This window comes from Malus sylvestris, chromosome 12 (genome assembly GCF_916048215.2).
Source record: "Malus sylvestris chromosome 12, drMalSylv7.2, whole genome shotgun sequence".
In the NCBI taxonomy this organism is placed as follows: domain Eukaryota; kingdom Viridiplantae; phylum Streptophyta; class Magnoliopsida; order Rosales; family Rosaceae; genus Malus; species Malus sylvestris.
Window position 1 is genome coordinate 18,645,171 of NC_062271.1, and position 27,066 is coordinate 18,672,236.

The window sequence follows — 27,066 nt, forward strand, 5'->3', positions numbered from 1 at the left end:
AGGGCAGACTTTATCTTTTGTGAATTGTTGTCGTCATCACCCTACTGAGTCCCAAGCTCCTCGTCAATGCTACTAAGCTCTCCGGCAGACGACGACAACAATTCAGCTCATCATCAACTTGCTCCCCGTCACCCATTCCACAACCCCCAGTAGCACTCCCAAAGATATCCTTTTCTGCGGTCCAATTCCCATCTTTTCCCCAAATCCCAACTTTGTTTTTTTTTTTTTTTTTTTTTTTCCATCATTGAAACACACGGTAAAAGAAATTACACTTGCCTAAAAGGGTTAAAAACCTTTTTAATCTTGTGGCCATGAATTCGCGAGCAAGAAATGCATTAAGACGGTTGCTACGGAGGATCATGGACGGGCGACTCAAGTTTTCGTTTACTAATTATCACACCACAGAGGGTAGGTATAAAAAAAATAGCTTCCTTTAGAAACCAAACTTTAAAAAGGAGTTCCATCAAAGTCTGCATCCAACGAACAAGCACGTCCACAGATATCACACGTTACATATACACACAAGTCTATACTTTCATCTTTATCTTATTTATACTTGATTACGAAAACCAATGTAAAAGATGTGGTTCGGTTCTGATAACTCGATGCAGTTTAACAACAGTTCCGGATATCAAAACACGCTTACGTATACAAAGTACGAACATCCAATGTCCCGGAAGGACAAGCTCTCAATTCTCAAGCACCACGGCCCATGCCCTGCTCCTCAGGAGGAATCATAACCAGAACCGGCTGCGCATTGAAACCAGGATGAGGCAGCCTGCGACGGATCTCGCGACCTTCCTGGCATAGAGCACATGGATGGCAGAACACATGAGTTGCAAAATCACAGGCAGTCTCACACTGTTCCTGTTGTAGCTCATCATCCACAAAGCTTCCGCAGCAGCCACATGACCTATTAAGTGCCTCACAACTTCCCTGCTCATCACCAAAATATCATAAAAACCACACATTTAATAACTCCTGAATTCTCTGGTAAGATAATAAAAAACGATATATTTGTTCTCTATGTAATGCTTTGAGACGGACAACTAAAATACTTTGTGTTATGATTATCAGATTCGTTGCGAAGCCATAAACAAAACAAAGGTAATCGAGTATAACTGGATCAAAAAAACCCATACGCATTGCAAAAGTTTATATTATAAGCAAAAGTTAACCTACAATTGCATACACATTTTGCAGGGGAAAATATAACTTGCCTCTAGGTTGAACTTGCGGCGGATGGCAGTACGGCTAGGATATGAAAACCACGGTGCAAGGAAGTTCCAACCAAAAAAGGTGTTTCCAATCAGATATAGACCAGAGTAAGGCAAACAGTGATTTGCAAACGTCCCAGGAGTAGATCCAAGTCTCTCAGCATTACTTCCATACAACACACAAGGAGCCACACTTCCAAGAAGACCTACCAAAATGACATCAATGTTAGCATGCAAATTGTCGATAGCACGTAGGAGGTCACTGAAAAGTTTATTTATGAATACTATGATCTTATGGCCCCAAACCCTTATTATCAAGTATTAGCAAACCCTTTATCCTACTGTTTCATGTGGGCACACATTTTTTATATTTTCTGGTGGGAAAATAAGTTGGAGATTTCTTGACTAATAGGTTTCTTCACATTACCGCTTCAATTAAATGTCTCGGCCCAAACAAAAGATATTGAACAAACACTTTCTTTTAATTAACCACTCATGTTTTCTGAAATTTAGGGACTAGATTAATTTCAGTTTTTGATATAATGCTAAGCAACAAACCTTATGCTATAAGAATTGAAGAGTATCCATTACAGAAAAAGAAAAAACAAGGTAATGACATATGATCGATGAAAAATCATCCAAGACAATAAACAAAAAAAAGCTATTTCCAAGTGTAATCCAATCAAGAACAAATACCAAATTGCAGAATGGTACATCCAAGAACACATTCTGGCCATTCGGGTTCATGCTACCCCTTGGGGTCCGTATAGTAATCAACAAGATGCATAACTATTCCAGAAAGTTTGCAAAACCCCCTCTTCTTTATTAAGCAAGAAAGGCGTGGCTTAAACCGTTTAACACAAGGAACCAAGCCACTGAATTCTAAAATTTTCATTAATTATAGAATATATCTAATCCAATAAACAGAAAAAGCAATGATGAAAAGATGTCATGCGATAATTATTGAGCTAATTTAGCATAATTTCTAATACACAACGGCAATTAAACCAATCTGACATCGAAAATTGAAGAAATCAAAGCTAATTAAACCAATATGTCATCGAAAATCGAAGAAATCAAAGCTACTGAGGTTACAATACAACACAGACATCCAAACATCGCACAATTCCAAACTGTTAATTCAAGAAAACCAAAAGAAAAAACTTACAAACTTCAAGATCGCTGCTACAGAATTCATCATTGCGGCCAAGACAGGCAAGGAGGCTGGAGTCCCACTGGGCCCGGCCCATGGGCTCACCCATCACGCTCCCGTGCCCCAAAGGCAGCCCATCGGCGGTCCACGCGCACCCATTACCACCGCCATTCACATGCCCCATCTCCGTGGGCGATTTCTCCGGCGACTGAGTCTCCGGCGAGGCCTTGGCGGGCTTCTCATTATCATTCTGGGTCTCCTCGAATTGCTTGCCCAGAAGCGGGTTCGATTCCTCCTGGACATTATTCTCCCTGTTGTTGCTCGCCATGATTGATCACAGAGAGAATCAGAAACCCTAGAAATCGAATCGCAGAGAAAGAGAGAGAAAGATTGAATTTTGAAACCCTAAAATTGGATCGACGGAATGAAAGGGGGACAAAACGAGTTGTCTCAATACGTCTCGAACCCGACACCAAACCGCGTTAACCGCGTAATTGGTAATTTACGTTCGTCCACGTCACACCCCAGTCAACGCCGTTAGGTGGTTTTGATCTACTGTGGCAGCCACTGGAGTCATAAACCAGATGCAGCTTTAAATTCATGCCACGTACACCATCTCCAACTACTATCGTATTGCGTGGCAAAGAACTAGTGGCCGGCGTATGTAATCACGCTATTGCGCATGTTCTTTTGTCAGTTTGGTCAAGTTTTAACGAATAAATTAAAACTCCGGGTACCTTAAGGAAGAAGAAATTATCCAAATAGAGGTTTTGTTTGAGTGAAATCCAGATTAAAGAATCAGTTTGACATTTTTTAAATTCATTTAAGAAAGAATTTTCTACATTCGAGGATCATAATTACTAGTATTAGTTTTTTTTTTAAACACCGATATATGTATATTTGGTATTGAACTCGTCATCTACAAAAATTGAATCTACAAAAGCACAATGGCTTGGTTGACGATAATAATTTGGTGACCAACTCATCATCTACAAAAACTGACCCCCTCCCCCCCCCCCCCCCAAAAAAATTATGAGTAGAAAGAAATAACACTAGACTATAATATTAATGACAAATACTTAATTTGAGTTTGATTGGTTTTTTTTTTTTTAAGATAATCCAAAATCTGCAAAGTTAAAGTTTAACAAGAGGTGGGTTTCATATATATATTCCTAATCTCTTTTTTTTTTATTTTTTTTTAAATAACAACTGGTGATAAGTCACAGTTATCCACTCCTTCTGACCCTGAAGAGGATATGAGGAATTTCACTGTACTCGTGGCCACATTTTACCAATTAAGTTAAATTATAGTTGGATTAAGATGTAAAATAGTAAATTGTATAAAAAAAAAATAGAAGGCTACAATTTACAAACATACAATAACTATTCTCTAGGTTCGAAGCCCATCTGCACAAGTTGAGGCATTACCTTAATTTGTTGATTCAACATCACTCCAAGTCTATAGCCACTCGCAACAGAATACTGACCAACTTTAAGGAGTAACGCCAGATCCCCTTATCTTATACAATCCTCTAGAAGTGGTATGATGAATGTTTATAAACGAAGGAATCATTCCTTCAGACAACTCATTCAACGTGAAATTTTCCTTGGTATTGCTATTTCTCCCTTGGCACTAGCTACCACATAGTAATGAATAATCTAACGACATTAGAGAGTTTGATAAAGTGATTTCCTTTAAGATTTGAGCTTGATACATCACCATCATATAGTTTTCATGTTATTCAGTACAATTGAGATATATATCTGCATATTAGCTAGGGTTTGTTTTGTCAACTGACCCTCTTGAATCTTGATATATAATAAGAGACAGTCTTGTATGTATTGAGAGGTAATGCTATTGACTGGTCTCCCTTGTCAAAGCTTACTCGGTCATGGCTCTTGTTGACGTGCATGGTAAAACTTAATGAAACCGAAGCCACGAAAAAGAAACTTACACATGATTACAATACATTATTAGATCCAGGTTCGTCATGGCTCAGTGCGAACAACGTCTCTGTTCAGAGCCCGAATTTGATTGGAGTAGCAGATGTACAGGTCTATAAGAAAAGTATGTAATTTTCCCTTATAGCTGAGACAAAGAGAGACAATACAGAGCCCTTGAGTCTTCTTCGCGACACCACCACCTGGCCACCATCGCCTATCGGCCTACCCAACGGTCCCAAGCCCAACCCAAGGGTTCCCACCGACCAAATGGTCCCAATCTGAGAGTCCCGACTCCCAATCCCTCCGACCAAACGGCAAAACCCCTCTCCTCCAACTCCAAAACCACCCCTTCTCATCCGAGTTCGAGGCTCCGACTGGCAACTGCAAAACTCCTCTATGTCAACCAAAACCCCTCTCTTCCAAGGCTCCAAAAGTCCGACACCAAAACCCTTCTCCTCTGAATCTCCGATTGAGCACTGGTTTCATGGTTTGCTAACTTGGTTTGTTATCAGGTAAATTCTTGTTTCTACAATTGAAATGTGATAATAAATTGATAATTGATATGTTGGTCTGGTAATCTAAAAAGAAAAGGATAAAATAAAGGGGTGTGATATTCACACATTCCTTTTAGTTTTTACTTCTCACACACCTCTTATTAATTTCTATTATTTGATCTTCTTCAATTCATTCGATCCGACGATAGAGAATTAAGAGAGTGTATGAGAACTAAAAAGGGGTGTGTGGATGACATACTGTTGACCCTAGAAACTACCAAGCCTACGTGGCGCGTAGGCCAAGTAATCTATAAGCTAACTATGTCATTCGGTGAATGCGGGCGTGCCAACTCGTCGGCCGAGCTCGGCCGAGGAGTAAATTTGTTGATGTTGCGTTGGGTGCGCGGCTGACTCCTGCGTCTTGCGATTGCGACCGAGGAAGGAACGCGTCTTGGCCTCTTGGGTTCTCGAACCTGGAGACAAGGTTACTATTCTTACGAATTTCACGAGTCGTCGTCGTCGGATTTAGTCACAGTGATGTTATTCGTCAGAGTAAACTCACGCCGAATCGACACCAAAGTGTAAGGGCACAAATACTCAAAGCAAATATAAGTTTTAATGGTGAACGTGGTTCAGCCGTCCGAATGCCGAACTCTAAATCCCACTTGGGAATATCCAATCATAAAATAACTCGGCGTGCAATGCGTCGAGCTCGATATACTGTAACACCTCACTTCGCTGAGGAAGCTAATGAGATGACCTTAATCAATAAGGATCCGGAAATCCTTCTCGACCGAGACTTGGATAGGTAACCAACCGTCATCGCCGCAGTGCTGTTGATGCCAACAGAAGATACTGCGAGACCGACTGATTCTACGATGACAGAGCTATCTATGCCGACTTAAGATATCACCGGTTGTTTCCACAGTGCTGTTGATGCCAACGGAAGATGTGTGAGCGAGAAAAGAAAAGAAAAAAAATCTCAAAGTTGTTGAGAAAGCTTGCGCAGGGCAGTTTTGTGTTGAATTGTTGGGGGCCTGAATGATGCACAGCCTCTTCTATTTATAGCAACGGATCCCCCAAGGTCGGGTTAAAACCCTATTCGGACTAGGATTTCCTCTCCTGATCAAACACTGACTCGACCAATCCTACTCTTATTATGACTGTGAACCTAGTCCCTTATTGAACCGGATTCGCTTTCGGGTTATTAATCTTGCCGAGACTCCTTATCGCACTAGGACTCGGCCTGTCTTATGTCATGACCTAGCCGACCTAGGTTTGGAAGCCCACGTACTGAACGATCCATAACACCCTTGTCGCAAGGCCTCCCGGGCCGAGAATGATTCTATACTCGGCCCAAACCACTATTTTGGGCCTGAACATTGCCCCCTCGCTTCTGAGGCCTTCGGCCTGAACCCTCTGGTCGAGCTTTGGCCTTGAAGAAGCGAAGTTAAAACTTCAAAACTTAAATGTTCCCCTTCCGAGGTGCATTTATTGAACACGATCCCACGATCTCGATTCTGCTAACCACCATTCTACGTGGCCTTCTTTTATAGGGTTAATCCATAGTGACGTTTGGAGCGTGCAGCCCCCTGAACCGTCATATCATCATGGTCTTGTTGCTGAACACCACCACGCCACCTCGATCTACGAACCATCCAATATCGTGCAGACGCCAAACCGTCTTTCACCATAAATCTCGCCATCACACGCAATCGTGCGTCCCCCAAAACAAGAAACCCTCGGTCTTCTCAACTGGATTTTCTGAATGTTCATAATGATTAGCGAATTCCTCGGTCGATTCTACCCTTTATTTTGAATTTCGAACGATTGCACTTCCTTCCACAACTCTATAAATACCGAAATTCTCTCATTTGCACTTTACGCTCTCAAAATTTTCTGAAATTTCTTGCTATTGTTCTCCAGCGCATTTCTTTTTCCCAGGTCTTCTTCTTCAAATCTCCAACCCAGAAAAACCCCTTTTCACACCTACCTTTTAAACCTCATACAATGGCCTCCTTTATCTCTAAGCTTTCCAGGGAATGTGATCAGTGTTAGAAGATTATTGATCGAAGCTCAATCAAAACCATACGGTTTGAAAGTGACATGAGCACTTCTCACCAAATCTTGGGTCCTCTTTTCAAGGCGGCAGTACCATCAACCATTACTGGACTTTTCCAGGAGCATTGCCTATCACCCTTGTTTCAAGGGTTTGAATGGTCGAGATGGGATGCGGCAAGGCCTCAAGGCTCTTGGCCTTCGACCACTACAACCTAGGGGGCCTGGGTTGTACGAATGGAAAAGCTCTTTGGCGAGCAATGGAAAGCCATCGGCATCTACGACGCCATTCTCCTCTCATCCATGGATGTCGTTCTCGACATGGAGCTCCTCCTAGCAGCCCTATGCTTCTGGTGCTCGGCCACCAACACCATGGTCCTCCCTCTTGGTCCCATTGGCCCCACCATTCTTGATATCACCGCCATTTTAGGAACTTCGGCATCTGGAATCCCCGTCGATGCTGCCCTCTCTAGGTACCCGTCGAACCTCAACCTGAAGACGCTTTTCGACTGACGGGCCTTTGAGACGTTGAGCAATGAGGGTCAAACACCCTCGAAAGAAGACGTTCAAAAACTTCACAAGAACTTCTTCAACTACAACACCCTTTATCTCCATTTTACCGGCCGAGGCGAAGAGGCTCTGCGAGAAGGGGAACATGAGGCTTTCCTCTTCTATTGGTACAACAAGTACATTTGTTGTACCAAATCTAACAAATGCTTGGTTGAGAACATGCCGGTGGCCGAAGCCTTGACTAGTGGTCATGCCCTGTCACTTAGCTCCAACATTCTTGCCTATCTCTTCCATTGTCTGGCCGAGACGACCCTTCATAAGATCGACCCACACCAGAACGGTCCCCTCTAGGTCTTTCAACTCTGGTTGCAAGTTTATTTCGCCTCCCTTCGGCCGGCAATCATTGATTTCTCGCCAACGGAAGCGCTTGGACCTCAGCTGGCCTCTTGATCAACACCTCCTCACCAAGCCGAAGAGGTATTTAGATACTTTTTCGCCTGTGATGACCTTTCCAACGACGAATTCTTTATATGTCGTCGTCGAGAATATCCTTCCTCCATCAAGTTACCCTCATCAATATGGGGCGCGGATGAAGATGCCGACCTTCGTCAGTCCTGGGGGTTGTTCGTGCTCGCTCGCGATCTTCCTCTCGACTGTGATGGGAAACGAGCGGGCTGGGAAGTATTCCATCCTAATTTCCTCGCTCGACAGCTTGGCTACCTCCAAGGCTGCCCGGTCCCCCTTCTCTCCTCCTGAACCGTCCTAAGCCGTGGACGCGAACCAAGCTCCTCAGAGAAGGAATGCAATACCGCCAAGAGGGAGTTCCAAGAGCAATGCCAAAATTTCAGCCTTCGACCGGCCACCCCAGAAACCCTTTGCACTGACACCTTCGGTGACTGGTGGGAACAATATACCCAGGAGTTCTTTGGTGCTCCGGTCGAAGGTGTGTTGAACAAACTCTTCGGTGATCGACCTAAGAAGGCCTCGGCCCCCAAGCTCAAGATAACTGTTTATTTCTCCCATTTTCCTTCAATTTTGCACATTGATTTGCCTTGCTGATTTGTTTTTACTTTTTCAGGTAGTCGACCGTTGAGAAAAGTGGAGGCAGTCGCTGCGGTTGCGGCCGAGAAAAAATCGATCGTTGCTAAGAGTGCCAAGACTGCTGTGCTGAGCAAACGGCCTTGTCAAGAGGCCGAGCCGATCATCGAACCTCCGCCGCCTGCCAAGCGGGTCAAAAAGCTGGCAAAAAAAGGAGCACGGGAGATCCATGTCATTTCCAGTCAAACTACAGAGGCGACGACTCCTGGTGTTTCTCCTTCTCCCGCCGTCGGCCAAGCCTTGGTCGAGAAACAGCCAACTCCGATCGGCCTGTTTCTGGGGCCGGTACACCAGTTGTACCCCTATCGGTCGAGGCTGCACTTATCCTGGAAAAGGCGGTCTCTGCGACCGAGAGAACTTCCCCTGCAAATCCAAAGCCCTTGGTCTTCATTTTGGAAGAGAGCGAGGGGAGCGACGAGGTTCCGCTGGCAAATCACCCTCATACTCGCCGTCAACCTCCTCCAATATCCGAGGTGGCTATTCAGGTCGGCCTTTCCACGGTCGACTGTGGCAAACGACCAGCCGAGGAGCCAAAGGCAACGGCGGAAACACCTGTTCATCCTCAAGACCAGGACCTCCACATTCCTCCGCATGAGGCTACTTCGGCCTTCGTAAGTACCCTCTACCGCCTTTCCTTGATTATTTTCCTACCATAAAACTCTAAACCAGGAAAATACTGTCAGGTGCCTGCGTACTCTTTTCATCGAAACTTCTATGCGCCGAAGGGTGTTATCTATATTTCTTGGCCGCCTCAGTGGCCATCGAATGTAGATAACCTCCATCGGTCGCGTGAACTGAGAAGCAGTCTAAGAAACCGGGCTCGGCCATTAAGTTCTTTAGGTTCGAGCAATGATCCTGAAGCCATGGCCGATGTATCCTCTTGGCAGGTTAAAAGAAATGAAACCTTCTTGCTATCTTTTTCATGGCTTCCTTTGAGCTTAACCTGATTTCTGTGTGTAGGTTTCGTGGGAGGTCGAATTCAAAGCTCTCTTGTCCAGTATTACTGGAGGGGCTGGTCCTTCAGCCGCCACAACCGAAACTACTGATTCAACTGCTCTGACTCGGCTGTAAGAGGTCCTGTCGCTTTCGGCGTCGCAAGTCCTTGAGCGCAAAGGTATTGATTTGCTGGGCAAATGTCTAAACGACCTTGGAGCCGACGGTCAGCTGAGCGGCGAGGCTGTCGTTTAGGCGTCAGCCGCCTTGGAGCGGGTTCGAGAAACTTTCAGTATTTTCGAGAACGCTCTGAGGGCCGAACAACCTGCAGGCTGCCACGGCCGTTCAAGATGCTCTTTGTCTGAAGATTGACGCTTTAAAGGCTAAAGGGGAGGTCTTGGCCGACCTCGACCGTCAAATGGCCGAATTGTCGAAACGACGGTCGGTCATTGCTTCCGAACTTGCCAAGGACTTCGAGTCGGGCGGCAAGGCTTGCTTAATCGAGTATGCGGCGAACGCAAAACGGGTCGAGCAATTGAAGCTGGAGAAAAAGAACCGGCAGGCCCAGGTCATCATGGGCGAAGTGCGGTGGTTAGAGCTGAAGGCCCTGCTCGGCACTCTTCTACCCTCTTTGCCTTGAATTTATTTTGACTTTTATGTAAACCGATCGACCAGCTCACTTTGTATTCTATCACTTGAAATGAATGTTTTACTCCCGCATTTCCCAAGTGACCGGATAGTATTTCTTCAAAAACTTCCCGTTAATTGGTAATTTGTGAACTAAACCGGTTCGGTCTCTAAGATGATATGCCCCCTTGCCGTATACTTTATGTACAACAAACGGCCCTTCCCAATTCGACGACCACTTGCCAAACCTAGGATCTTTTAGCCCTACGGGCAACACCGTTTGCCAAACTAATTCACCCTCGCCAAATGTTTTCTACCGTACTTTTTTATTATAGGCTCGTTCGATAATCTGTTTTTGTGCCACCAACAGGTTGTAAGCGTCAAGTTGCGCTTCTTCCAAATCTTCTAACTCCTGCCTCATGGACTGATTATATTCGACGCTAACCAAACTACTTTGCTCAGTCAACCGTAATGAATTTATGCTTAACTCGACTGGTAACATTGCGTCGTGTCCGTAAGTTAGTGCATACGGGGTTGTCCCAGTCGCCGATCGGGGTGACGTTCGATATGCCCATAATGCTTCATTCAACTTCAAATGCCACATACCGGGCCTTTCCTTTATTACCTTTTCGAGAATGCCGATCAACACTTTATTACTTACCTCGGCCTGTCCATTGGCTTGTGGGTAATACGGTGTAGACTGTTCAAGCCGGATTTTCAAACCTGCCGTATACTCTCTAAACCTTTCGGCTGTAAAGATCGTGCCATTGTCGATTATAATCGTTTCTGGTACGCCGAATTTGGTCACAATGTGTTCTTCCACAAAGTCACAAACTTCTTTAGATGTTAGCTCGGCATATGATTTCGCTTCGACCTATTTAGTAAAGTAATCAGTTGCTACTATTATCCATGTGTGCTTGGCAGCCCCAGAAGATGGCGTGATTTTTCCGATCACGTCCATGGCCCATCCTCTAAACGGCCATGGTTTAATGACCGAATGCAATGATTCGGCCGGGACCCTTTGTATAGGCCCGTGGATTTGGCACTGTACGCATCCTCGTGCAAACTCGATACAATCCTTTAGTATTCTTGGCCAAAAATAACCGTGTCGTCGAAGTAGCCATCGCATTTTTCGTCCGGATTGATGAGCTCCGCAAACCCCTTCATGGACTTCTGTGATCGACCGAGCACCCTCTTGGGGGCCGAGGCATAGCAGTAGCAATCCATCCTCGCCTTTTCGGTATAACTCGTTTTGGTACGTGACATAGTTCGTGGCGTGAACTCGTGTCTTGCGACTATGTTTTCCATTGGGATTGTCAAGGTACTGCATAATGGGTTTTCTCCAGTCATCTGGTGTTGCCTCGACGGTACAAACCTCTATAGTGTCTTGTCGGTCTAGCAACGAAGGTAAAGACATAACTCGGGTGCGTATTACATCGTCGCGCCGGAGGATTTGTTGGTTAACCAAGGCCGGGTATAGCTATCGTAACACCGGTATTTCTCGGCCTAGCTTGCCCCCCAAGAGTTGTGCACCAGAGGCAATTTGAGCCAACTCGTCCGCGTCGGTATTATGGATCCGGGAAATATGTTCGAACGTAATACCGTCGAAGGATTCGGCCAAATAGCTGGCAACCATGTGGTAGGGTGCCAGGGTACAACTTATGCAGCGAAAAGACCCGTTAAGTTGGTTAATCACGAGTTCAGAGTCGCCGAGGATGAGGGCACGGGTGGCCCGCAAGTCATGAAGGAGGCCAAGGCTGATGATAAGGGCTTCATATTCGGCCTGATTATTGGTGCAGTCGAAATCCAACTTAAGCGAAAAATACCAACGATCGTGATTAGGCGATTGAACGACAATGCTAACACCGGCCGAAGATGAAGTACTTGAACCGTCAAAATACATCGTCCAATAGTTGTCGCGTGTTTCAACCATGCCGATTTCGACATCGGTGTCCCCAAAACCATAGGGGGAAGGGTGTTGAGCAAGGAAGTCGGCCAATGCCTGGCCTTTGACAGCTTTCTGAGGCATGTATTGCAAGCTAAACTCGGACAACGCCATCGTCCACTTCCCAATCCTGCCTTTTACAATTGGCCGGGTAAGCATGTACCGGATAACGTCGGTCTGGGCAATGACTTGTGTGATCGACGGGAGCATGTAATGCCGAAGCTTAGAGGCGGCGAAGAACACGGCGAGACAGAGCTTCTCAACGGCGGAATAATTGATCTCTGGGGGATTAAGACTTCGATTGAGGTAAAAAATAGCCTGCTTCCACCCAGCATCGTTGTCTTGGGCGAAGAGGCAGCCAATGGACTCTTCAGCCGCCGAAATATAAAGTTTGAGAGGTTTACCGCGCCGGGGTGGAACAAGGACAGGTGGTGTCGCGAGGGAGACCTTGATTTGTGTAAACGCTGCCTGATGCTCGTCAGTCCACTCAAACTCATCTGAGTCTTTAAGTTTCAAAAGTGTCGAAAACGCTTTCATTTTCCCTGTCGAGTTAGCTATAAATCGGCGGAGAAAATTTTTCTTGCCGAGTAAGGACTGCAGTTGTTTCTTCGTCGTTGGGGGTGGAGCATTGATGATTACACGTGCTTTATTTTCGTCCACTTCAATCCCACGGTGATGTACCAGGAAACCGAGAAAATTACCGGCCGACACACCGAATGCACATTTGGCAGGATTCATTTTGAGGTTGTGTTGGCGCGTATGAAGGAAAGCCTGTCGGAGATCATCCAGATGAGTCCGCCGTTGTTTGGATTTAATTACAACATCGTCGATATAGACTTCGACGATGGTTCCAATTAAATCATGAAATATGGTGTTCATTGCCCGCTGGTATGTGGCACTGGCATTTTTTAGGCCGAATGGCATAACAACCCATTCGTAAGTGCCGAGTGCCCCCGGGTAGCGGAAAGCAGTTTTGTGCACATCGGCTTCGGCAATAAAAATTTGGTTATACCCGGCATGTCCATCCATAAAGGATAAGATCGCATGATTCGCCGCGGCATCGATTAACAGATCTAAAATCGGCATTGTATACTCATCTTTGGGAATTGCCAGATTCAGATTTCTGAAATCGATGCAGATGCGCAGTGCACCATTTTTCTTTAAAACAAGAACGATATTTGCCAACCATTCAACATATCGAGCTGTCCGAATGAACCCGGCTTTTAAGAGCCGAACCAGTTCATCCTTGATGCCGAGTTGCACTTCGGTCGAGAATCGACGAGGTGGTTGACGGAAAGGTTTACATCCGGGCTTAATACGTAATTCATGCTCGACAAGAGTACGATCTAAGTCGGGCATTTCATGGTAGCTCCAAGCAAAACAATCTTTGAACTCCGTAAGCAAGGCACGAAGTTCGTCCTTCATTTGTTGGGGAAGTAAAGCACTAATAAACAAAGGCCGTGGGTCATCGGCCGTCCCAACATTAATCTCTTCTAGGGGGTCCTTAACTTGGGGCTGATGATTTTCGAGCTCGGCCGGGGCGGCTTGAATTTTGTTAAGAGATAATACAGGACCATTATTTCCTTCGGCAAGGAACTCGACGAGGTTAACGCCGAAATTTGGTTGTTTAGATATAGTATACCAATGGGCCAGCAGTGGTTCCATAGTAGATGAAACCGCGACCCTACGTTTTTCCCGATCGGTGTCAAACATCAGTTTCGGGGAGGTAGTTGGCTAATCCGAGTCTCGCCGAATCCTGGTGGACAGTCTCGGCGCCAACCTCGATAGCTTTCTGAACAGAAATCCGAGTCGGCCGTCCTTCATCATTGAAGCCTTGCAAAGTAATGTAGCCGACGTGGTCATCATAATACCGTGCTTGGATCATGTTAGTTTCGAAGGGTTGGCTATTGGCCGGGTGAACAGTGATCGATTTGCCGTCCCAAAAAACGAGCACTTGATACAATGAGGAAGAAATACAGCTGGTTTGGTAAATCCAATCTCGACCGAGTAGTGCATTATACTCGGTTTTGGAATCAACCACGAAAAAGGCGGTTATGTGAGTACGACCAGTAATATTCACTGTTAACGGAAGTACACCTTTGGTTTGGGATTTGTCGCCGATGAAACTACTCATTGTGATCCCTGACGGAATAAGTTCATCATTAGAGCGACGTAAGGCCTTCATGATGTTCATAGGCATGATATTGACGGTAGCTCCACAATCGACAAAAACTTTAGAAACTGGATATCCCTCGATGTGGGCCGTCACATACAATGGCTTTAAATGATGGAGGTTGGCCGATGATGAGCGAGGAAATAATTCGGCCAAAGTTGCTTTGATATTGTCATCTTTTGTTGCAGAGTCAACTTTAGCAACAGATACAAAATCAACATGGCCGGCTTCCTCGGCGACTACATCACCATCAAGGAAATTCGGCTAAGCTGTGCTTGATTGAAAATCAGCGGGTAACACATGGACCATACTGATTTCCATGTTATCCAAGACTGACGGGCCCATCGGGTTAGGATCTTCCTCGTTAGCCTCATCTCTCGTTTGGTCGGCGACTACGGCTTCCGTTGTTGTCAGAGTTGGACAAAGAGACTCTTCTGCTCATTCTTCAATGGTTTGATCCTGCGGTGCTGCTTCGGTAGCTTGTTGGTTCTGCGTGATTGCCTCAGGTGAGGTTGAGATCGACAGTGTGCTTGGGGTCAAGATCCGAGCCTGCTCCTGATAGTGTATCCGGGCATCCCTGGTGTCGAGATAAGCATCCAATCGCGCAACACGTGCTATTTCATCGGTCGTAAGGCTGAAGAGAGAAACAGCCGAAAATACTTCGAAGTGCTATCGTAAATACTGAAGGTCCTCCATTGAGAAAGGAAGGTCGGCTGCATCGATATCAGTGTATGGGTTGACTTCAAATCCAAAGACACGAGCTTCTCGTATGTGCTGGAACCTTGCTTTCAATCCTGGGTCTGAGGTCTTCTGAATGATTCGCTCGGCATCAGGACAAGTCAGGACTAGATCAATTGTGTCCTGACATGCCTTCGGCAAACCATACAGATCATTGGCCGAATGTTTCTTATGAAATTCTCGCATGTATTCTAAAGCCTCCCCGAGGAACGGTGGGTGCAAATTCCGTCGAATTTTGATCAAAGGTTCTTGTATGGCTGGCGGGGCTAATTTGCTTTCGGCCTTTTGCCTGAAATGCTCGAGGCGTGCCTTCATCTCCCCCAGTCGAAGAAGAAGTTTGATCCGTTTATCAGCCTCTTCGAACGTGGTTTCGACATCTCGGTTGACCAGCCGTTTCCCTTGAACCAACTCTATCATAATAGCTGGAGGTGGTCGTTCATCATCAGTAGCAATTGTGTCCTTCGGCCGCCATTGAGGGACCGAAGTTTCTTGGGTTGCCCGTCGGCGGGCCATGCAATCTATCCTTTGGTGCTGGCGTTTCTGGGATTTGGATAGTGCGGTGTAGACGCCTTTCAAAGAATGATATGTATACCAACGTTGATCTCTAGGTTCGGGAGGTTTGAAAGTTTTTTGGCTCCGCGATGATTCCGAACTGCTAGAATTACGTTTATAGTAGTTCTCGTCATAAAATGAAGCATCAAAATCAAGGCGCCTCCTGACTGAGGGTGTCTCTTCCATCCTCACTTTAGGACCGAGCCTATCAAAAACCCCTTGATGTTGGCCTACGTTGGCAACCTTTTGCTGGGTTGCGGCCGTAGGTCGTTCCCTTATAAGCGAAGAGGGCTTCTCCTCTGGCTCACTGCCGACCTTTGCTCTACATTTACTGCACAAAACTGCCGTCCCACTGTCTTCATCGGTGCTATAATCCATCATAGGTTTGACAATAACGGGTCCCGTTAAAGCTGTCGGTGGTTCGTTTGAACGAAAATCAGCCATGAAACGTGGCCGAGAATTCTGATTTCGAAAGCGTTGCGTCGCAACAACTTCGGCCTTCCCTTTCCCTTTGTCTTTAGGTAGGCACGCATCGACCATATTTACTGTTGCCGTAGGGAACGGGTCAGTATCAACACTCATCTTCTTCTCTGGAAATTTCAGTTTGCCATTATCAATCCAGCTTTGGACGTTGTCTCGAAACACGATGCAATTGTTTGTCATGTGTTTGCTTGAATTATGGTATTTGCAATATATCTTTCCTTTAAGCTCTTCGGCCTTGGGAATGTTGTGCCCAGGCCGAAGTTTGATGCTCCTTGCTGATAACAGTTGATCAAAAATTGCATCGGCCTTTGTAATATCAAAAGTATAAACTTTCGACGGGTTTAGTGCTCCTTCAGTAGCCGAGCGGATTTTGACTTCCTTAGAGTCAACTTGAGTCAATGCCTTGCAAACGTATCGCTTATCTATCACTATCTCAGCTGCATCCACACTAACGCATTCATCCTCGGTTGATGCATAATTGACAGTAGGATTATTGTAAATCGTCCCCCGAGATGGAGCTTTCGAAATCTTTTCCTCGCGGAGCAAATAATCATACTGCTCGACATGTTGGGCTAATTCGTACATATCCCGAAAGTTTGCCCCCAAGAATTTATTTTTGTATTCGACGTCAAGACCGTTCAGAGCAAGTCTGACGAATTCAACTTCGGGGAGAGGCACTCGGCACCAATTCTTGGCTGATTTGAATATAGTAAGATAATCCATTGGTGACTCGTCGGACGCCTGAGCCATCCTTGCTAGTGAGGATACTGATATTTCCATTCCTGGCCGATAAAACTGCTCATGAAATTTCTCGACCAACTCCTCCCAACTCTGGAAGGAGTTCGGTGGGAGGTTAATATACCAAGCGAACGTTGAGCCGGTCAACGAAAAATTGAAAAGTCGCAGCTTGTGAAAGTCACTATTAACGTCTCCGCATTGTGCGGTGAAGCGAGCTACATGTTCTAACGAGGATAAAGATGATTCTCCGGTAAAAAGGCTAAAATCTGGGATCTTGAAACCTCTAGGTTATTCGACCTGTTCTACGTAAGCTGGATACGGGTGTATAAACTTAGGGAACTTCGGCCCTTTCTTCATGTCCGAATCGATCATCCGTTGAACTTTAGTCATATCGACGGGCGTTACTTCCACTTTCTGGTCGGATCCGTCTGACCTACTATTCGACCCTCCTCCTCTTTCCAATTGAATTGGCCTGAGCCGAGCAGGAATTGGCTCGGCCGGTGCACTTGATAATAGATTATTCCTCGGCGGCAAATGCTGGGCAAGATCGAAAGTTCTACCATCGCTGACCTTACTAACCAGTATTTCGAGTAATCTGGTTTGTGCTTCACTGAAATTGCGTATCACATCATGAAGCTTATCGATTCCTCGACTCAATGTCTGTTCAACCGTCCGAGATTGCTCGTCAAACCGTTTTCGAAGAAACGACCTTGTGGGTGGATTGGATTCTTCGCCACCATCTTCATCACAATCTTCTATTACTCCTTCATTGAGAACGCAAGTGTTCCTGTCAGGAATTTCAAGACTGCGAACCTGACCGCCGAGATTAACTTCCCTTTCTCGGCGAGTTGCGCTCGTGGACTCAGGTGTCACGGCGCTGATGGGATTCTGCGCTTGTGGCACATTGTGTCCTATGTTCTGATTTGGTAGATCGGCTGTCGACTTTCCCATAGCTGTTTTCTTTTTTACCGATCGTGTTTCAATTGGCATGAACTTCGTAGTTTAGCACTGGGTCCCACTGGGCGTGCCAAAATGTTGACCCTAGAAACTACCAAGCCTACGTGGTGCGCAGGCCGAGTAATCTATAAGCTATCTACGTCCTTCGGTGAATGCAGGCGTGCCAACTCGTCGGCCGAGCTCGGCCGAGGAGTAAATTTGTTGATATTGCGTTGGGTGCGCGGCTTACTCCTGCGTCTTGCGATTGCGACCGAGGAAGGAACGCGTCTCGGCCTCTTGGGTTCTCGAACCTGAAGACAAGGTTACTATTCTTACGAAGTTCACGAGTCGTCGTCGTCGGATTCAGTCACAGTGATGTTATTCGTCAGAGTAAACTCACGCCGAATCGACACCAAAGTGTAAGGGCACAAATACTCAAAGCAAATATAAGTTTTAATGGTGAACGTGGTTCGACCGTCCGAATGTCGAACTCTAAATCCCACTTGGGAATATCCAATCATAAAATAACTCGGCGTGCAATGCGCCGAGCTCGATATACTGTAACACCTCACTTTGCCGAGGAAGCTAATGAGATGACCTCAATCAATAAGGATATGGAAATCCTTCTCGACCGAGACTTGGATAGGTAACCAACCGTCCTCGCCGCAGTGCTGTTGATGCCAACGGAAGATACTGCGAGACCGACTGATTCTACGATGACAGAGCTATCTATGCCGACTTAAGATATCACCGGTTGCTTCCACAGTGCTGTTGATGCCAACGGAAGATGTGTCAGCGAGAAAAGAAAAGAAAAAAATCTCAAAGTTGTTGAGAAAGCTTGCGCAAGGCAGTTTTGTGTTGAATTGTTGGGGGCCTGAATGATGCACAGCCTCTTCTATTTATAGCAACGGATCCCCCAAGGTCGGGTTAAAACCCTATTTGGACTAGGATTTCCTCTCCTGATCAAACACTGACTCGACCAATCCTAGTCTTATTATGACTGTGAACCTAGTCTCTTATTGAACCGGATTCGCTTTCGGGTTATTAATCCTGCCGAGACTCCTTATCGCACTAGGACTCGGCCTGTCTTATGTCATGACCTAGCCGACCTAGGTTTGGAAGCCCACGTACTGCACGATCCATAACACCCTTGTCGCAAGGCCTCCCGGGCCGAGAATGATTCTATACTCGGCCCAAACCACTATTTTGGGCCTAAACACATACCCCTAAATAAATTGCCGACAATTTAAGAGGGGGTGTCTTAATATTATTATTTTTTTCTAAAAAGAATGAGTAGATTGAAAATTTGATAGAAAGTGATGTTAGTAAAGAGTTACCAGATATTGGTGATGTGTATGATGATCATGAAAATGATGGTGATATAGAGAAAATGTAGGTGTGAACATTTTGAATGTAGAGGAGCATTTATGATCCAAGAGTTTGGGATCATCTTAATATATAAATGAGAGAAATACTTGTAGAAAATGGGCCAATTAGAGAAGGTAATCTCACTTATCCTAAAGAAAACCTCTCTAGATAAGTTTCTTAAGGGTGACATTTCAAGGAGTTTGGAACCGTTGTATATGATTTTGTTTTTCACAGTCGAATTTTAGGTACTATGCCGCCCTATTGTATGTTTTTGTTCAAGTAATAAGTGTGAGAGGGCCTACCCCTCACCCCACCCCCCCCCCCCAAAAAAAAAGAAAAAAAAACTTCAATTGGGTTCCAACTCTTTTAAAATATATATTATTTTTAATATATATTTGTGTATTGAAAAAAGACACAGTTTACGCTCCAAACACCAAAAAACTCAGGAAATACCCTGATTAAATCAATACAACATATATTGATAAGCTTGTTCTATTTAAATCATTCTCCCAAAAAATATTGCTTACTCTCTTTCTTTATCAATAGTTGCATGCAATGCTTGCTTACTAAAAAGATGGGTCAAAAGGTGGTGAAGGGCCAAAGGATTCACCATTTTTATTCTTTTAATGTATACACATATTTTTCTGTAAAATTATAATTATTGAATATGATGGGACTAATTTTGTAAGAGCATTTTTAAAGGAAATGTCAAAAAGTTTATATAGCAATAATAGTAAAGAAGACAATATTAGTATTTTTTTTTAACTAAAATCCCAATTTTTATGTAGTATGGCATGGATTGACAGCAACTTCAAATTCATTTTTAATTGATTAATAAATGTTCTTTTTATCATTTTTATTATTATTTTTGTTTTAAAAATATTTATTACAAGTATAAAAGATAAATAATGTAACAAATAATAGTTTAATTTGACATATTTGGTGGATAACAAGACTTTAAAATGATCAAAGTGCCACATAGGCTTTCAAATTTAAATTTTCTGTTTTAAATTTGATATCTTTGGGAGAAATTTTTCAATATGCTGAGAATATAGCCCGGAATACCAAATGATATAACACAAGTGATTGAATTTTTTTTTCAAATATTCAACCACTTGTATTATGTCACTTGGGTGTGTTTATTTGGGCTCATTAGGTTTCACTAGACTAGACTGGCTTACTAGTTTGTGTTTGGTTTGATCCAAGACTGTCTTTAATGCGATTAAGTCGGATTTGTTCTGACTAAAGGCTTCACTACCTCGTCTTAGCTAGGACCCCCGAAAAGGATGGGATTGCTAATCCCGGCTTTCTAATATCTGCATCGTTTGCGATCTACAAGCATGCGTCACCAAATCCAATCACCAAATCCTGCTGTCTCGCTGATCTCCATCATCCCGCAATCCCATCACCAAATCTTGCCGTCTTGCCGATCTCCTTTGTCTCATGAACCCAACTTCCTCTTTGCTTCAAATTTATTTCTCTCCCTCCTATGAAACCCAACGAACCCACAGCCCAGATTTCCCTCTTGCTTCAAGAAGGAATACCTAGCTGGATTTGCTTTGGATTTAATCCAACACCAAGAACTGAGTTGTAATCTCAAAGAACTGAAATTTAAATATAAAAACAAATTCAGAGTTTCATACTTTGAAGAAGAGAAGAACATAGCAAAGTAATTTGAGTGAAAAGGGAGAAAAAAGAGGGAGTGGGGAGAGTGAAGTGGGACAAAGAAACAGAGAGTAAAAGAGGGAAAGGGCAGGAAGACCATGAGTGGAGAAAAAAAGAGGTTAAGAGAGAGGATGAAGATTATAAAAGAATAAATAAATATATTAATATTAAAATATTAATACATATTGGTTAAATAATAGGGGTGTGCTATCCACACACCCCGTTTTACTTCTCACACACCCCTTAATAATTTCTGTCCGTTGATCTTCTTCAATTCATTCGATCTGATGATTAAAAATTAAAAAGGTGTGTGGAAGTAAAATGGGGTGTGTGGATATCACACCCCTAAATAATATAATATTAAAATTTTGTTAATTATCTTACTTTTTAGTCTGACACTGTACCAAACACTTCATTAAGTTAATCCAGCTTAGTCTAGTTTAAGCCTGTCCAACTTAATCTCTAAAGCTAGTCCAGTACAACAAACGCATAGTGTACTGGGCTATTTTGCTAACACGCTGAAAAACTCTCCTCCTTTAAAGATGCTCTAAGTAGCTAGGTTGAGAAAATTGGGAAGCATTAAATTTGGAGGAACTAGCTGCAAGTCCTGTGGTTCGAGGAATTTTTAGTTGTGACGGAAACACGGGTGGTACATTATGTTTTTTTATGTAAGTGGTGAGAAATTTAATTTTTTAAGTTATTAACTTTTTAACACACATATCTCACCATTTATATAACGACACGTGAAATATCACCCCGTGTGACGATCACATTGAAAAATCTTTCAAATGGTTCCCAAGCGGCATCCAACTGCCCAATCGTAGTAATTAATTATGTGTTACTATCATGCAGATGCAATGCCAAGTCATGCTACCAAATTACATGTGTCTTAACGCATGCATTATGCATCTATTGCCCTACAAGTATATCCACCAAACCGTAACGCAAATTAATGTTCATCCAACCCAGGAAATAAGAGAAATCTAATAATATATGTCGATCCCACATGCATTCTCAAACCATAACCCTAAACTGTGATACCACCACGTAAACTTAGCAAGGTCCACTAAATATAAACTATGTCACGCTAGCCTCACATGAGTTGCCGAATTCAACTACCGTAAGGTTGTGCTTTCCAGTCCATCAACGGGACCAAGCAGCAGGGGTTGCTTCAGAAATTAGTAATAGTTTATCACCTTAAATCTATGTATGACGGTGTAACGATCGCAATAAAATGTTTCTCAGAACCACCTGCTAAATTTGTGAAGGAATTCTAGTCCGGTACATATGTTTGATAAACTATAGATTGACTTCTTTGATTCTTAGGCGTGATTAATGATAATTACAAGGATAATATATATTCATTGTTCTGAACATATATAAGATCTTGAAGCCCTTCATTTACTCAAGGCAATAAAAACATGTAATAAATTAAAGATTGCTATATATATTTATCTTTATATTAATACATATTCAGAATTGATATCTATACTGAAAGGGACCAAATTGTGAATCAAAACTATCACTACTCCCACTGTCCAGATCAGTATCTTCATCCATGTACTTTCTTCACCTGCAAAGCAAATTACAACATAAGAGTCCAGAAAAAACAAAAACATTATATAAAAACATAGAATATCATGCAAATTAAGTTATCAAAAGCTTTAAAAGTATATAAAGAGCTTGTGAAATCAAAGTGACCCAATATTTATGTTTTCCCATAAACCTAATTCCTAAAACTTCCTAAATTAAAAAGTGCTGCAAAATAGGTATCAGTCAAGTTGGCTAAAGCAGTGTTCTCAATTTTCACCCAAATTTGAATCCTCATCTCTATAGTTTATCTTAGATTAATTAAAATATCACTTGCGGAACCCCAAAAAGAACTTGACATAAAAATTAAAAGAGCTAATCCAACTAATCAATGTAAGTGCATGAGCTCTTACCTTTCTTCCCATGTTAGCACCTTCAATGCTATTAGGTTTTGGGGTTGCCATGGCATTTTCTTTGTGGATCAAAGGCAAAGACTTCTTCCCGTGAGAGTGACCTGGTGGTGGAACTGATGAGTGAGTCTCCGGACCTCTATAATCGATTTCATAAACCTCAGTATCCATCAAATCCGATTCACCTACTAAAACACAAACCACCAAAAAAAATTTGCAAATTAGTAGACTTAATTACATATGAGAATTTTACCACACAATTCAAATTAATTTAGGAGAGTGATTCCACTCACCCATTTCTCCGTTTATACATCTTGTTGATTTCTGATATTTAGATTGAACAAATCAAAAAACAGAAATAAACAAGAATGTACGGAGAAAAAGGACGTGCGGAAACTACTTTCTTTTGATTCAAACCTTTGGAAAAGCAAGGTGTGGCAAGGAGGAAGAGAAAAAGGCAGGAGGTGAAGATTGTAGAGTTCTCGAGCTTCTCCATTTTTCATGCCAATATATGGCTGTCAGAACATAAAATGAGCACTTATATAAAGGGAAGAATGAGTTCACGAAAGAAGCAACGCATGATATATGATTTAGTTTATTATTATTATTATTATTTATGATTAATTTATTTATCAGCTTTTCACAATTGAAACCGTCACCATCCCAATTCCCACACAGCATTAACTTGCGAGGTACCGATATCGGTGTGTTGGGTTGGACGGACATTAATGTTAGTGTGGGTCGAGTACTACTACATATGCATAACCTTTTCCAAGATAAAACAGTTCCGATTTTATTAGAACGTTAGAAAATACAATTTTTTTTAAAAAAAAAAAAAGGTACACTAGATTGAATCGGAAAAGTACTCAATATAATTTAGAAAACAAGATTAGCTTAGCCAATTCGATAGTGATTATATTGACCAATTTGTGGACGTGATAAGTACGAGATAGTGCCGACTTTGAGGGAGAGCAATAGGAGCCATTGCAGAGGCCCCCAGTTGAACAGGGTCCCCGATATTCTTGCACCCCATAGATATATTATACAATAAATAATTTCTTTAATAATAAATAAACAGAAAATCGCCTAAGAGGGAAAATTATATGGAATATTTCTCTCTCATAAGTCCATAACTCATAATATTGATCTTAAGTGAATCCTCAAATAAATGAGATCGTTCAATTACTTGGACTGAAGTGATAACAATTCGGTTCATGTAAAGCATTTAACAAATATTACAACACGATTTTTGATGGAGTTGACATAGTAAATTTAGGTGTTTTATGTTTTTACTTTTATTATTAATTTGACTTGAGTGTTTCTTAATTGATCATGAGTTTTTGTTAATGTGTTAGTTTTAATAATAGATTTGTTTATTGACGGTTGATTTTCACACAAATTTTTAGCTTCTCAAACATGACTAAAAAGGGTGTGTGTTTTTCATTTCTCTTGTTTAATGTCTAAAACAAAAATTTATCAGTACTTTTTGAAAGATTATATTAAGAAGTGTTGAAATGTCCTACATCAACCGTATCAATAAGAAAATAAGAGTTTAAATATCATAACTCCATTCCAACTAACACTAAGGCCTTTTGCGATAAAACCTCACACCTGACAGATTATGCAGGTGGTAATTACCAAGTTGGGGACAATATCAGTGTTGTTGGAAGTGGGCCTTTGGCCCGTCTATCTGATAATTCGACATGGTATTGGAGCCAGGGAGCGGACCTGTACTGTACTGCCACGTGATGGGTGGGTCCCCTTGGCCTCGCGCAATGATGGTGGGTCTCTTGGCCCCACGTGGTTGTCGATGTGTAGATCTTCCACATGTGGCCCACTAATTGGGTCTCATGTGAAAGGGCGTGTTGAAATGTCCCACATCAACCGTATCATTAAGAAAAAAAGATTTTAAATATCCTAATCCTTTTGCACATAATTTCTTGTATAATTTGTGTATCTTTTTACATGGCATGCAAGCAGAGCCAATCTTTTGGCTTTTCACATTGACACAATGGTCCTAGAGTTGTTGCCTTTTTTTGCCCCCATAAAATGAATCAAAGGAAAATAATTTGGCCAACGAAAGCTCAAGTCACTTTCATGCATGATCAATAATTAGTTGGCATAATACGTTAAAAAAAAAACGATTGGACAAGTTTACAAAAAAATAAAGAAAAAAGAAAAAAAGAAAAAGAAAGAAAGCCCAATCATATTGACAGCAAAAAACTGAAAATAATAAGTGGTGGATTGTTTGTGGTTACGGTCTTCTTATTCAATCAAATATCTGGGATATGAATTATCTTCCTCTTATAACATAAATGTAGCAAAACTCTCTTTGTCAATCAAAAGATGATGAAAGAACAATTTGATCTTTTATTTTAAAATAAAATCATGACCAGTAATGTAATTTAAAAAAATAAAAATAAAAATAAAAGCCCCGCAGGACTTCATTTCTAACTGCTCTCTTCTATATATATATATCTATCTATATATATTAAATATTTTATTTTATACCACAATGTGTGGACTTTATTTTTTGTTGTATTTAAAAAATAGAATATTGTATTTGGGGTTTAATTAATTTATGATATGAAGACCAAGTCCACATGCCAATGTAAAGTTAGGTTTTGTATGATCTGGGTGTTTTGTTGGGTCCAATATTTTCAACAACAGCTAGGCGTATATGCATCGCTGGAAAGGAATGGGTCTTTTGGCTATCAATTGTAATTCATTAAAATTTTCGAATTTAAAAAATTTAGGGCACGTAGGAACATTTTTGCAACCAATATATACGAACTAACAGTATGTAAATGCAATGTAATTTACTTTTTCTTTTTCTTTTTTAACAATTTTTTTTTTCCAAGAAAATTACGGTTCAAAAGATATCACACCTAAATTTGGAAAGAAATTGAGGATGCAACATCATTTATTTTACTAATTTTTTTAGTTATTAATTTTGGAGTAGAGGTTAATTCATTTGAGAGTTTTATTTGGCTTACCTCTATTCAAGAACCCTTAATTGATTAAGAATATAAAATAGGGAGTAATATTTGATTATCTTGTTGCAGTCATATTTGGGAAAATATCTTATATTCCTATTAGGATTAGATTACCTATTAAATATTGTAATCCTAAAGGGAAAGGTTTTACCCTTCCTACTACTATAAATAAAGGTACAATGGGGTGAATCAAACACACCTCACAATTAAATCAATCTCTTTTCTCTCTCAATATTGCCAAACCCCTCTCTCTCTAAACCCTAGATCGTTCAATCAAATAGGCCTACAACACGTTATCAGCACGAAATTCAAAGGCTTATTCGTTTTCCGCTAATCAGATACGCTTAAAATAAAAGAAGATATTTGAAATGTCCACAAAGCATGAAAACATTCCCCATGATGCATGAACCCCTCTATGTTTATATTTTCCTTTCGATATATATTGTATATGTTCATATATTTGTCAAAATATATATTTGTTTCATGCATTGTGTTGATGCACAAAACCGGAGGTCTTGGAATAACGTAAATCCAACCATGAATCTGCATGAAATGTAAATGACACAAGATGTATCATGGTTCACCCCAAGGTTTGGGCTACGTCCACACTGATTGTATTTATCTGAGAGCATTTGTGAGGGAGAGATTGTGAGAGCTTTGCTCTACATAGGAGAGACTTATGGTTTGTGAGGGTGAGGAGGCCCTTTTATAGAATAAGGGTTCCTCCCCTAATTACATATTTGCCCCTTTCTTTATTACATAATTACATTTAAGTCCCCCGAGTATTTATACGAGGTCTAAATACGAGGCCTTAAATATGGTATAAACAGTAGTCCCCCAAGTCTCCAGTCAAGAGAGTCTTTTGGCTGGAGACTTGAAATTCAGTCCATGTGTGGGCCGAAGTAACTAGATGCTGTCTTGAACTGATGCTCGATATGAGGCAGTGCTCAATCTGAAATGACGCTCAACTAGAAGTAGCACACGCTGCGAGGCTACTCGGCTCGTGGCTTATGTTGCCTTGGTTGGCTCGGCTTGCGGCGTTTAAAGGTGAGGGAGTCCCTTTTATAGAATAAGGGCTCGCTCCTCAATACATGAATGATGGGCTAGAGTTGATGCTCTCTAATGATGGTAAGGGAGTCCCTTTTATAGAATAAGGGCTCGTTTCTCAATACATAAATGATGGGCTAGAGTTGATGCTCGCGGCGAGACGGTTGCTCAGTAGGCGACGATGCTCTCTAATGGTGGTGAGGGAGTCCCTTTTATAAAATAAGGGCTCGCTCCTCAGTACATGAACAATGGGTGCTCTCTAATGAAAGTGAGGGAGTCCCTTTTATAGAATAAGGGTTCGCTCCTCAATACATAAGTGATGAGTTAGGAGTGATGCTCGCGGCGAGGCGGTTGCTCAGCAGGCAACGATGCTCTCTAATGGTGGTGAGGGAGTCCCATTTATAAAATAAGGGCTCGCTCCTCAATACATGAACAATGGGTGCTCTTTAAT

General features: G+C 42.4%; 2 protein-coding genes across 3 annotated transcripts; both read right to left on the bottom strand.

Moving 5' to 3' along the window:
• Nucleotides 1–417: 417 nt before the first annotated feature.
• LOC126593034 (cell number regulator 8-like) lies at nucleotides 418–2,824 on the bottom strand. Its single transcript, XM_050258888.1, has 3 exons — nucleotides 2,386–2,824; nucleotides 1,221–1,423; nucleotides 418–936 (listed from the first exon to the last, which is right to left on the bottom strand). The coding sequence occupies exons 1-3, from the start codon at nucleotides 2,696–2,698 to the stop codon at nucleotides 697–699; spliced, it is 756 nt and encodes a 251-aa protein (XP_050114845.1). The 5' UTR covers nucleotides 2,699–2,824; the 3' UTR covers nucleotides 418–696.
• A 19,235-nt stretch (nucleotides 2,825–22,059) lies between these two features.
• On the bottom strand, nucleotides 22,060–23,156 carry LOC126592476 (uncharacterized). Of its 2 annotated transcripts, none has more exons than XM_050258160.1 (3): nucleotides 22,990–23,156; nucleotides 22,576–22,760; nucleotides 22,060–22,205 (listed from the first exon to the last, which is right to left on the bottom strand). In XM_050258160.1, the coding sequence occupies exons 1-3, from the start codon at nucleotides 23,066–23,068 to the stop codon at nucleotides 22,185–22,187; spliced, it is 285 nt and encodes a 94-aa protein (XP_050114117.1). In that variant the 5' UTR covers nucleotides 23,069–23,156; the 3' UTR covers nucleotides 22,060–22,184. The 2 variants fall into 2 exon arrangements, with proteins under 2 accessions (XP_050114117.1, XP_050114118.1); XM_050258161.1 differs by having other exon boundaries at nucleotides 22,576–22,757; nucleotides 22,990–23,143.
• Between the last annotated feature and the right edge of the window lie 3,910 nt (nucleotides 23,157–27,066).

What these genes read in the sequence shown, in the direction of transcription:
- LOC126592476 (XM_050258160.1), bottom strand. Translation starts at nt 23,068, where the DNA reads ATGGAGAAGCTCGAGAACTCTACAATCTTCACCTCCTGCCTTTTTCTC. An exon ending in CACACCTTGCTTTTCCAAAG is followed by an intron (nt 22,761 to 22,989) that starts GTTTGAATCAAA and finishes TTTGTGTTTTAG; the next exon opens with TAGGTGAATCGGATTTGATG. An exon ending in GTGCTAACATGGGAAGAAAG is followed by an intron (nt 22,206 to 22,575) that starts GTAAGAGCTCAT and finishes TTTGCTTTGCAG; the next exon opens with GTGAAGAAAGTACATGGATG.
- LOC126593034 (XM_050258888.1), bottom strand. Translation starts at nt 2,698, where the DNA reads ATGGCGAGCAACAACAGGGAGAATAATGTCCAGGAGGAATCGAACCCG. An exon ending in TAGCAGCGATCTTGAAGTTT is followed by an intron (nt 1,424 to 2,385) that starts GTAAGTTTTTTC and finishes TCATTTTGGTAG; the next exon opens with GTCTTCTTGGAAGTGTGGCT. An exon ending in GCCGCAAGTTCAACCTAGAG is followed by an intron (nt 937 to 1,220) that starts GCAAGTTATATT and finishes GGTGATGAGCAG; the next exon opens with GGAAGTTGTGAGGCACTTAA.